The 12715-nt window shown below is 33.1% G+C and overlaps 1 protein-coding gene across 1 annotated transcript in view; it reads left to right on the top strand.

The window, feature by feature from the left end:
• Positions 1-8807, top strand: part of LOC124357235 (lipase member H-A-like) — a 39255-nt gene extending 30448 nt beyond the window's left edge. The window contains exons 6-8 of the mRNA XM_046808789.1: positions 1493-1690; positions 2326-2494; positions 7567-8807. Of these exons, the coding sequence (XP_046664745.1) occupies positions 1493-1690; positions 2326-2494; positions 7567-7624 (425 nt within the window). The 3' untranslated portion in view covers positions 7625-8807. The remainder of the gene's footprint in view (positions 1-1492; positions 1691-2325; positions 2495-7566) is intronic.
• The last annotated feature ends 3908 nt before the right edge of the window (positions 8808-12715 follow it).

The following is a 12715-nucleotide window of genomic DNA, read 5'->3' as shown; positions in this document are numbered from 1 at the left end:
AATAAAAAAAGTGAACGTATCATATGAAAACATAATACGAAAAAGATTTCATTTATAAACTTTAGATTTTACATGAAACTTCATTTCTAACATACAAACATGTATGTCAATACATAAAAAAATTTAAAAAGTAGCCTACTTTCACTACGCCACAATACCAGTTGATAACTCTGAACATGCAGGTAATATAGGTAACGGGTAGCTGTGGGTGTGTGAATGTAGTGATATAGGATATAAACCTTCAGGAACGACGACTCGTCGGAGAGAATATACGAGAAAGGCTCGTAGGACAGCGAGTTACTGGCTGGTTAAGGCGCCGCGTACGTATAACACGGTAATGTAAATTTAAATCCTTATTGTAATGAGCGACATTTTGACACAACAATTTACTAATTTTAGTATTTGCCTTACAACTTAATACCTCACCACCTAACGAACATATTACAATCTTATTATAACAATTTACATTGATTAAAATACTGTAGTACTCTAGACTAGCACGTCACGACATAATGACTTGGCCCGCATCGAGAAGATGGTCTCGAGACCACTCTATCACAATTATTCCGACGACGAAGGCACGCGCCCGTTCCACTAGAGCAAGTCGTTTGATGGCCGGGGAACTCGGCCAGGTCCAGCCAGATATTAATCATCCTTTTAATTTTTCCATTTTTCCTTAGAAACTATTATAATTTAGATGCTTGGTTTGTTTTGCTAATAAAGAAGTATTAAAATACAAATGTCAAGACCTATAAAATTTGTGGGACACTAGTTAAAAAAAGTAGTTTTATACAGATACCATACAGCTTTATAGAGTATAGGGATTCAGCTCCATATTTTGAGGCTAAACATGTATTAATCATGAATGAGTGTGTTAAGTGTAATCGATTTAGTTTTAAGTAGATGTTTCAAACTAGATTGTACCTTAATATTTGTTTTGTAAATACGAGGTACGATGGTAAATCTTTTTCAAAGATAGTAAACTCGATCGAGTGCTAAAATACTGCAAATGGTAATGGAGAAGCATTATACAATGTAAAATGATAATGATAAAATTAATATTACCTCTTGTACTTAGTCCTAAAATGACATTTGCGCCTGCTTAGGACTGACTGTAAATTTATTTAGGCTGGGTATAGTTAAGGGTTAGGGCCTCCTCTTGCAGAACTCTCATGTCATGTTCACTATGAGGAACTATATTGAACTCTGTTTCTTAGTCAAGTGTGCTTAGTCAAGAAGAAGGGATGACTAGTTCTGTTCCAGTCAAAGCAGGCAAGGAACAGCCTCATGTTCAGTATAGCAACAGGTAAAGTCATCCTCTGCAGTAAACTAGACTTAACTATTCACCTTTCCACCCCAATACCGCGAAATTTGCGGTTACAGATGTGCTGTTCCTAGTATTTGTTAATAACACTATCAATATTGCCTTTATAAAAGTCTTTTTAAAATCCATCGAAAATAATCATTTGAGAGTAAGTTTTTATTGTGTCAGGTCTAGATCCTGCCAGGCCGCTAGTAGATAGGTACGGATCCCGAGCCTTCCGCCTGACTCGAGATGACGCTCACATCGTGCAAGTCATCCACACGAACGCTGGTCTGCTGGGCGAGACTCCTCAGGTGGGGCACGTGGACTTCTGCGTCAACGGGGGACGCATGCAGCCCAGCTGTCGGAAGGAGGGTCGCATGATTAGTAAGTGATTTTTATTTGTGTCCTTGTTGTGATCAATGTTCAAGAAACCCACTACTAGAAAAGTACAACTTCCCATTCCTCCACTTTCTGTTTATCTATGTGCTCATAACACGATTATAGGATTATATCATCGTCAAATATTTATTAATAGTAACAATATTTATCCAATGGTACAGTAGGAAGGAAGTAAATGTTTCTTGAAATGGTCCAAACTGCTCTTCTAATCAACATGCCCAGAAAAACCGAACGAAATGTTCCGCACGACCAAGTAAAGTAGACTTTCAACTGAATTAAAACGGTCAGATAGTCAGAAGTTATTACTTGAATTTGTTAATGAAATTATTAACGGTTTTCAATTTAATTCATAGCCATTTTCTACTTTAATTTTCTTGTTCAGTACATATTTTATAGCCAAACCCGATTTTTTTTTGTATAGCAAAATACATTTCATGAATTATATATTTAAACTCACAATCTATTCATTCCATCTATATTATTATGATAAACAGAACTTTCATTATTTTGGAATATCTTTAATCATGATATTCAGTTCTTTAAATCCACTAATTTCTGATTTTATCCAGTTTACCTGTCGCCCGAAACGGAATAACAGTAATGTCTTTTTATCCACCAAGGACAAGCCAGGTGCAGCCACTTCTTGAGTTCTTGCTTCTTCGCCGCTACAATAAGCGATGCTGGAAGCAGACACAAGGCGGCGCCGTGCACAGCCTCCTGTCGCCCCCTGCCTCGAGGATACGGTGGTCGGTCTTTCACTGTGTCCATGGGTCATCACACGCCTGAGACGTAAGTTTGGCCGGCAAATATAAGAGATAAGAAAAAATATGCTACAAGCTGAATCCTTCATCGTTATGCAAAACCGTTTACACCCGATCTCACTGATCATATACAGTATACTTTATTTAATATTTATAACAATGCAATTATTTGTTTAAAATGTACTATTGACAAAGAACGATTTGAAAGAAGTTTTCTGTCAGTTACTATGCTAACACAGCGTTTTGTGAAATGGTTATCTGTTCTCTTTCTCCGGTGACAAACCCTACAACATAAGAATGCAAAACGTTCCCCGTCTACACTTAAGTCGAAATAGTAACATAAAAGGTGTATATAAATACGAGAGTTAATATACCTAAAACTTAACACCAAGAAGAGAACAAAAATATAATCTAAACACGACTGCACAGCACATAGCACGATGTACGTATCACAGCAAGTGAAAACGGGTTCATCTAGGCACGACGCGTGGTACGGTGCTATGATGTGAGATATGAAATATAGGACGGTGTTAGTTAGGATGGAAAAGATGACCTTACTTCTTACTCTAAGTTATCATATATGCCCAAACTTCAATTTATTGAGCTTTCTATTTTTAATTCGTTCATTATTTTTAATATTTATATTCTTACTCGTGATTTACGTGTGGACTGGTGTGTTGATTTTATGTATCAAACCCAATTAAATGTATTATAAAACCATGCTCTTTATGATGGATGTTGTGTAAAATTCATCTAGCTGTAAATGACGATTTTCAGGCGCAACTTTAGGTTTTTCTACTAACCTCTTTCTCGTAATATCTTAGAGTAATAATTTTCGTCACAGTTAGTGGCGTTTTATCTGTAAAATAGTATGGATTATCTATAATCTAAATTAGGTTATTTTTACTGTAAACACGTTTCTTACTTCATTTTTTATGAGATTTCGCTTAAAGGGTAGCCCCTTTGTACTTCAAACTTCGCTTTAGTATGTTAATAATTTAATCTTACGTTTTTTTATTTTCTCGGAACAGCCCAGATATGGAAAATTCCATGCCTAATCCCAGCTTTCATTTTAACACTAGATTATAGACTTTTTCATAAGAGTTTGTCTATGTTACCCGATATGTTCCTTAAGTATTCTGTTACACAAATCGTGTGTGCAAATGTTGGAAAATAAGGATTCCGATGACTTCTCAGTTCTCATTTTGAGGGCGAGAAAAGGGTATGTTCTTTTTATACTCATAACTGACCAAGGAATTCCATGACGATATTAAAACACTCTCTCTCGTGCTTGAAGTTATATTTGGAACGTGAGCAAGAACATCGATACCAGTTCCCGGAACGTTGCGTTAATTTTTTCTGATACTGTGTTACGATGCAAAGTGTTTTAAATTCTGTTATCTTTTAATTTCAGTAGGTTTATTCGTTATTGAACAGTACATTATGATCAGTTCCTGGCTATCTCTAAGACAGACTTGTGGTTACGTATAAATGGAATGAAGACGCTGTATGTGTTCAAGGGTTCTACGACATTAGTATGCATGAGTGCCTAATAGGATGATTATAATCTGTGAAATTGATAGACTGTCTATAGAGTGAATATATTAAGGGGTTTTTAGATTTATATCATGTTAACAATAGGGAAAATAATTTTAATTTGATAAGGATAAAAGCACTAAACGCATTTAATTGGCCAGATACGAATTATGGCCAGATATTAATAACAGTTCCTCTTCCACTATACACTAATTTCATGCAGCTGCAGTCGGCGGTAATAAATTTGATTATGGATTTTATTAGTTACGCAGGAGATTATTCATACAAAAGTGAGATGTAAAGGATTATTTCAGTTAGTTCTGAGGTCCTTCACTAGGGCTGTGCCACGTAACTTAGATTGTTACCGTTCAAATATTACCTACCTAACCTCTCACACTCAAACTGCAATCCGAGTGCTCAATTTGCCAAGCCTCAATTTATAACATAGGGTGAGTTATCTCTTACGTAACTAATACAATCAAATGTATTACTTTCAAAGGACAAACTGTTACTGAAAGTGCCAGAGGTGAATGGTAAGAGATATGAAGGACAATGATATCCGTCCTGAAGGACGGCAACGTTATGTATGAAGCACAACGTCACAGACAGCGGTGGCAACGTGTACACCACGTTTTTGAAAGTTAGGGGCTCTCCTCTCTACACACCCTCGAGAACAGATAACATGTTAATACCCATCGTTGACAATTGTGATAATCAATAGCATCTCATCTTCGCATACACTTCACTTATACAATAGCTTATCTTTTAAATTGATAGACACGAGTGAAAAATCCTCTGCTAGAATCTATGATAATAATTTTTACAACAATTTAAATGGCAGCAAGAAGGCAGATAGGGCTGTTTCAATTCAGAATCGTAATCAAAACAACCTCGATAAGAGTCAGAAGTAGAATAAGACAAGTGAAATGAAAAAGAAGTTATGTTCAGACATAGCGGAGAAATCACATTTCAAATCTTTATCGGGAAGAACAATCCAAAAAAGCATTAATTTACGGAGAAAAAGTTTGAAGTAGATCTTATCGTTTATTTATAAGAAATAAACCTGCTACTTTTTTTAAAGTGAATAATTTTTGTTACAGTTATTTCAATGTATGTTAAATCTAATAATAATCCTGAGCTATACGAGTATTTTGCTGTATTTTGCTATTTTCACAGACTTGAACGATAATAACTAAACTTATATTTAAGTTAAAGGCGTTACTGTTTTTAAAGTTTAAGACCTGAAAGCGTAACTATAAAGTGTTGTGTATATTTTGAAAAGTGTTTATATAAGTTATTTTGTCAATATTATAAATTTATAACATGTATAAAAGCATTTTTGAAATAATTATTAATGTTTTAACTATAAGATGATAACTTTACTTATGCTACAATGTGCAGTGAATATTATTAGTTATATAATTAATCAAATAAATTATACATCTCTTTTCTCTTTTGAGTTCTAATAGTTTTTAAACTACTACACCTAAAACCTTTCCTCCTTCGTAAACTATCCCCTTAATGTTTCACTTTGAAACTATCCTTTTTGAAGACTGGTGTAAAAAAGATAAAATATTGTATTAAAAGTACGTTTCATAAATCCCTTTCCAAGTTTAGTAATCATAAAAGTCATAAAAGTAAAGATAATCATAAGAAAAAATTCTTCTTGAGTTCCTCTTAGAATAAGTACTGTTAAACAATTAATTATATAATTTGTGGTTTTTTTAACTGCAATACCTAGATGGTTAGTTTAGAAGGGCATCTTAAACAGTTAAAAAGGTAAGTAAACGTTAGGATTCGTACAAAATATTTCAACTCTCTCTCTCTCTCTCTCTCTCTCTCTCTCTCTCTCTCTCTCTCTCTCTCTCTCATCTCTCTCTCTCTCTCTCTCTCTCTCTCTCTCTCTCTCTCTCTCTCTCTCTCTCTCTCTCTCTCTCTCTCTCTCTCTCTCTCTCTCTCTCTCTCTCTCTCTCTCTCTCTCTCTCTCTCTCTCTCTCTCTCTCTCTCTCTCTCTCTCTCTCTCTCTCTCTCTCTCTCTCTCTCTCTCTCTCTCTCTCTCTCTCTCTCTCTCTCTCTCTCTCTCTCTCTCTCTCTCTCTCTCTCTCTCTCTCTCTCTCTCTCTCTCTCTCTCTCTCTCTTTCCCCTTCCCTTTATATTTCCTTTGATATTTCCTTGATGTTTTTGTTAAATCAAAAGATTGTTAACTTTGGGCTTTTTCAAGCAGAACGTCAATTTCACACCAAGTCACCAAATGTCATTAATATTTTAACACCAAATACTTAATTTTTTGTATTGCAGCTTTATTTTATGTAGTTTTTATGCCTACGCGAAGGCAATACACTGACAATACTGATGATTGCAATGCGAAATTTGTTTTGAAGGCGCACACAATGTTCACTTAAAGAAGGATTTAAAACTGTTTTAGGATAAAGGGCTAGAAATTATTTTTGTTTCCAGACGTTAAGAAAGTAATTCCTTGCACATCGAGGCCATGGCCTTTCTCCGATTGACATTCAGGAATACGAATGTCAACAAGTCAAGAACAAACGAACCATTAACGAGCTGAGGTCAGCATGGGAATTCGGCAGACAACAATCAGGTGATAGCTGATGCCATCAATCGGCTGATTTGTCCGCGTCAGTGACCCGTCAGAAGACTCGAGCCAGACAACAACAAAGAGGGAAAGGCTCCATTAATCAAGCAATGTGACGGTCACGTGACACACAAGACGCCGACTAAGGCCAATGTGGAGAAAATGCCTCCCGAAATGGCCCAAACAGGTTCCCAAAGAAGCCTGGCTTCTGGAACTTTCTCAGGCCGATGTGTTCGATAGTTCCGTGAACTCATTGGCCGACTCGTTTCTTAGGTGAAGCTCGTAAATCACCAGTTTCGGTTTTCTTTCCTGAATGTCAAAAACATTAATGTTGCTTAAATCCGTTTACAGAAATCAAAAATGTCATCCAAACGTTGGTCTACAAATAGTTCAGAAACATTCTGTCGACTCACAACTTTTTACCTCTTGGGTGTTTTATTTATAATCATTATTTATGTTATATTATAAATTATTGTACTATAAGTATATCATTACTTAAAATATTTATATTTAATACAACTTTAAAGATTAAGAACGAAAACCAAAGAAAGTTCTAGATGAAACGGGCAGCTGGAGGTTGAAGGGACCATTAAATGTATAGATAATTCCAGTGATAACACAAAGAGAAATTCAGGCCCTGAACACATTTTCTCCTGCGTGTGAGCCGTGGTTACTTGAACCATTCTGTACACAATACAATTGAGAATTTATCTGCCCAGAGAAATTGGCGTGTAGCGTCATACCTTTCTATAAAAATATCAATTAAAGTGTTATGTAACTATATTTTTAATTGTTTGTTCATATTCAGAAGTATAGTATGTATGTGTCGAAATAGACTCCTCAGGACTTAAAATACTAGCAATTTACTTCTAAGTCTACAGTGTCCCGTTTCTGTCTGAGAGAGCTGGTCTGAATGAGTTATACTTCATCTACCATCCAAATTTCCTATATTAAACGGTCTTATTTTTCAGGGCTCGAGGAACTTACTGCATCAGGATGGACGATGCGCAACGATGTCCTTTCGACTGAGGAGTAACGCGGAGTTCAAGCTGACCAGGAGTAACATCCCGACATGCGCTATACGAGTACATCTTTACCCAAACCAAAGCAATGCAGGAAGAGATTACCTGTAATAAACGAACTTACTGTATAATATTTTATGTGCAACAAAAGTAGATCTAACTCTGTCCCAAGAATGAAATAGTCTACTTCGTAATGATTTTAAATTAGTAGCCTACCTTTATTGTAATACCTCTTTATGATACAAATTTTGTAAAGGTAATTTAATATTTCAAAAGTCATTCTGAAACCTTCACATACCAATGTTCAAGATTTGTATTGATGAAATCAAGAAACTCTTTTATCTACTTCCCTCATAATGATACATTTGTATTACTGTTGTATAATTTTATAATATGTTGAGGGAAAATACAATATCAATCAATGTACCTAAAATAAAGAAAATGATTTCATTATGTACGTTCAAGAACGTAGTCAGCGAGGGGGCCAAGTGGTCCAAACCTACCCCACAATTTTTTTATTTTTTCAATTACTTTTTTAGTAAAGGATTATTATTATTTAAATAATCCATTATTACTGACATGTATTGCTGAAAGATCATTCTCATAAAAGAAAATGGTCAAGAAATGTTTAAGGCACAAAACGGGGCCGTACTCTCTGTCCACTGCTGAAAAATATCAGTTGTCTGGACCCCCGCCAAATTTTTTCCAATTTGTTTTTGTCTTGTCTACGGTGACCTTTGCCAAATTCGTGTATTGGTAATTCAACTAGTGTAAAAATAATTTCTATTTATAATCTAAAATAGTTTTTTTTTAGATTATACACATTAATCTACACATCTTTCTTATCTTGATACAGTTTTTTTCACAGCCTATTTATTTAAAAGTTTAAAATATTTATTTGTAAAGTATTAGATATTGTTGCGTATAATTGTGACGTATTATGTTTTAAGGAAAGTGTACAAAACAGCATCTAGTTTAGGACGCTTAGGTTAGACTATGTTGTTATTTACTCTAGGTTCAGCTTATTTATCTTTACATATGTACAGTACCATTGAATTGTCACCTTCAACTCGTGCTAAATATTAGCTTAACTTGGAGAATAGAAAGTTTACAAAATATACCGATACCATAATTCAAAATCAAAATATGATAAAATGTATTTTACTGTTTAACGATATTTTGTATATAAAATTATTGTTTTAAAAATAACGAGTGTGTTTTTGTTCTTACTAACCCTTTTCTTAAAACAGGATAGTTTTTTATACTCAGGGATACAAGTGAACAAGAAAGACATATTTTCAGACACAAATGCAAATATTACATCAAATAAACCCACACTACCAGAGACATTTCATCTTAAAAACCCAAATTTTCTTTAAAATATATATGAAGAATATATATATTTGTAATGAATATGGAAGATATGGTAAATATCTCCCCGAAAATGTTTGCTTTCTCTTTATGAGAGGTATTTGAAAAATATGGCTTTTCAGACCACTTCATATGAAAGTACACCAATATACTACCACACTGAATTTCATTTATTTATCACAATGAGTAAACAAAATCAATTTTTAGTTGATACATTCACAGTAAAATATAACCCAAGAATCTCATTAGGACAATGTTCAGAGGGCCATCCGACGGTTACTATTAGTGTGACAACGCTTTATTATGGAAATCTGTGGACTAGCTCTCGTTTTCAACCTCAGTAAAAATCTGGTTTTCGATTTAGATAAATTATTTATAAATTACTAGATTTGTTAGTCTTACTAACAAACCAGCACAGCTGTTCAGCTGTGCGCAGTTTTGTTGTTCAGTTGTTGTCAACTTTAAACAAAATAGTTCTAATGTTAAATAAAGACATATACACGTGTAAAGCATAACCAACTACTACAAGTACAGAATAAAGTCAATCAATACTGACTGATTTACAATAGAAGTATTTGTAAGTCCGTGATTATATGTTCTATACTGAGTGTAACACAAAACTCTTTACACAAACTTTTGGATATTGTGAACCAAGAGTTTATAATAAGTAAATGCAATTAATGGTCTATCCCTTTTAATTTGCCGTCTGTCTGTCTGTATATGTTTTAGCTTTTGTTTTATATTTCAGAAACCAGTAGGATGTAAAACTAAAACTTAGTGCAACTATTTTTCTTGCGGTATAAAATCATGGGAAACATGAATATAATTAACACGTATATTATTAACATCTGTATTATTTTATTACGTTTCAAGATGAGGGACGTTTGAAGTTGATTTTAGACTGCAGGGACGGCCTGTGAGAAGTCGAGGGAAAATCTTAAAAACTTAAGCATAGTTCTTATACAGGTCTCTTTACTTGGCAGTATATAGTGAATGAATCAAACGATTGAAAGTAAACACAGTCAGGATGATGTATGTATTTAAATGTACCTATACATGCCATGTAAAGGATTAATAAGATAATAACAAATTTAAAAAAATGAAAAATGTACATCCTTGAAAATTATGGCTGCATTGAGTGTTTTAATGTTTAAAATGAGGTAAAGCCGTGTTGCAAAGATATTTAAATATTGGTCCAAATGGATGTATTTTAGGTTTTCAAGAGCTGTTAAACGTTATATTTTACTTTTAGTAATTATAAAATCACCGGAGCGAGTTTTGAGTCTTAATAATGCAGCTTAACTCACATTTGGTGAACGTGCCATTTTCCTTCTTCTACGGCTATGATCGTTAGTTGGGTACTAAACCGAAAAGAGCACTTGTTAAGATAGGCTACTTCGTTTTTAATAATTATTGACTGACGGTGTTTTACTCTGAATTACAGAGTATCAGTTGAGATCAGTAAATTAGTACTATTAAGGGGATTCACCACTGAAAACATACTTTTTTTTAAATACACAATAAAAATAGCTTATCCATTTTTTTTCTAGTTTGTAGTAGGCTAACAAAAAATACAAAAATATAAAACGGCCAAATAGTTGTCACATACAGCCTACAGCGAATAAAAACGGGGGTTTTTCGCGTTTTTCAGACCATATTTAAAATTGATATATCTAAGAAACTATCCAACATATTGCACTACTTATGGTCTAATTTTGAAGATATGGATCTAATCTAAATATTTAGGTAGATTTATCATGGTAGCATTAGTCGTTTTAATAAAATAATTTAGTAAACTTTAGACTTAAAAAAAAGAAAAACATGCGTATATATAACATTATGTTTCTATTCATAATATATACCTAAAAAATGTAATTCTACCTAAATGTTTAGAAAAAGATCTACTTAATATGTGGTAAAAATATGAACTTTCTATCTCAATTATTTCCCAAGATATATCGATTTTTGTCTGAAAATTTATCGAAATTCAAACTTTCGGAAAACTGCAATAGAAAGTAAACGTAGGTTCAACACTAATATATTACGTATATTTTTTTAGTTTATGGTTCTGAAATAAATTTACACAATATATTAGGTCAAAAGGTTGTATTATACATCAATATTAGGTCATATTATTATGTCAGTGTTCAATAAAATATACATATATATATATATACATTGTAAAATAAAACAGAGTTCGGTCGGTGACGTAGGTTGCAGCTTGCACCTCATACCGCTTTGCAATAATGTCCTTATTTCTTCTAGCAATATTTTTTTTGTATTTTTTGACTCTTCCCATATTTTATGGCATAAAAAATGAACTAAACTTCACTCAAAACAAACAGCCTGAAACTCAACAGTAGAATGACAGATGACAGAACACAAATTGTTTTGTTTTTATTCTATTACTACTTCTTCTTCTTCTTCAGCATAGAGTAATGAAGATAAAACAGTACAATGATTGATATGCGTATTAAACTAGATTTAAATATCTGGTTTACATATTTATAATGAAATTTATAAAATAAATTATGATATTTTTAGTAAAAAATAAGGTATCCAGTAAAAATATGAAATTTTCGACATTGACGCGCTTGCAAAAAAAACGTTTTTTTTCATACTTAGGGTTAAAACATAGGTCTTAGAATACTATGTTTTTGTTCAGTAGGTTCCAAATGACAAAATATGACAAAAAAACTTTTTTTGAAAATTTCATATTTTTTTCATTATTTTCAGTGGTGAATCCCCTTAACCATCGTTTACATTCTTTGCAGTTTTCATTATAGTGGTTCGTGATTTATTCATATTGCAATAATTATTTACATTTATATTTTAATTTATTGTAATCCACGAGTTTATGTTACAGAAATTAGTTATCGAGGTTCTCTTATCTTATTGATACTATTTATAATGTGTGGCAATGAAAGAATGTGAAGTCGGAAAATAAATGACCATTTTTATAGAACGTTTGGAAACCAAACTCAGCAAAAGTTACAAGTTAATATAAATAAAAATAGTATAATATAGATGAATTTGAATTAGGCGCCATATAGTGATGGATTCTAAGACTAACCGTTCCTGTGAGTTTAGGGGGTTGGGCTACTACGATGCAAGAATACGTCGCTTCGCAGTGAATTAAAATATTTAAGTAGTGTCTATAAAAAGATAGAGTTATTTGTCAAGTTTTCAAAGCTGCCTTTCAAACGTTAGAAAATGAATAGTTATTTATCAGTTTCACCTTTTAAACATTAACGTGGTTATTCAGAATTCTCGGGTTATTTACAGAATATTTTGTTTTCATAAGGCGTTTAATATCTCATTAGGTTTCTAGGTAGTAAACATGCAAATGTTTCAGGAATACACAACAACAGCAGTTCTGGTAAACAAAATCAGTACTTTTGTTTTTAAAATTATCCCAACAGTCAATTGCAAGTGTCTAAAAACTGCAAATTTGCATTAAACAATTGTTTTCCTATTCTATTCTATTTTGATATTCTATAGGGTTTAAATATGGGTTCCTAATTTTTGGAACAATATTTTAACATGCTATGCCTAAAAGGATGGTAATATCAATAAATTTGTACAAAATAAACATTCCCAACTAGTAATGCTTCTTCAACTTTATGTTTTAAGATAACAGCTACAAATGACATCTTCTTATCGTAAGACTGGCAGTTAAAATTTTTGATCTAACACGAGAAGGCAAATGGAAAACACTTTTACCTTC

This window comes from Homalodisca vitripennis, chromosome 3, assembly GCF_021130785.1.
Source record: "Homalodisca vitripennis isolate AUS2020 chromosome 3, UT_GWSS_2.1, whole genome shotgun sequence".
Taxonomy (NCBI): domain Eukaryota; kingdom Metazoa; phylum Arthropoda; class Insecta; order Hemiptera; family Cicadellidae; genus Homalodisca; species Homalodisca vitripennis.
The sequence above is the reverse complement of the archived record's forward strand: the minus strand, read 5'-3'. Positions and strand labels throughout refer to the sequence as shown.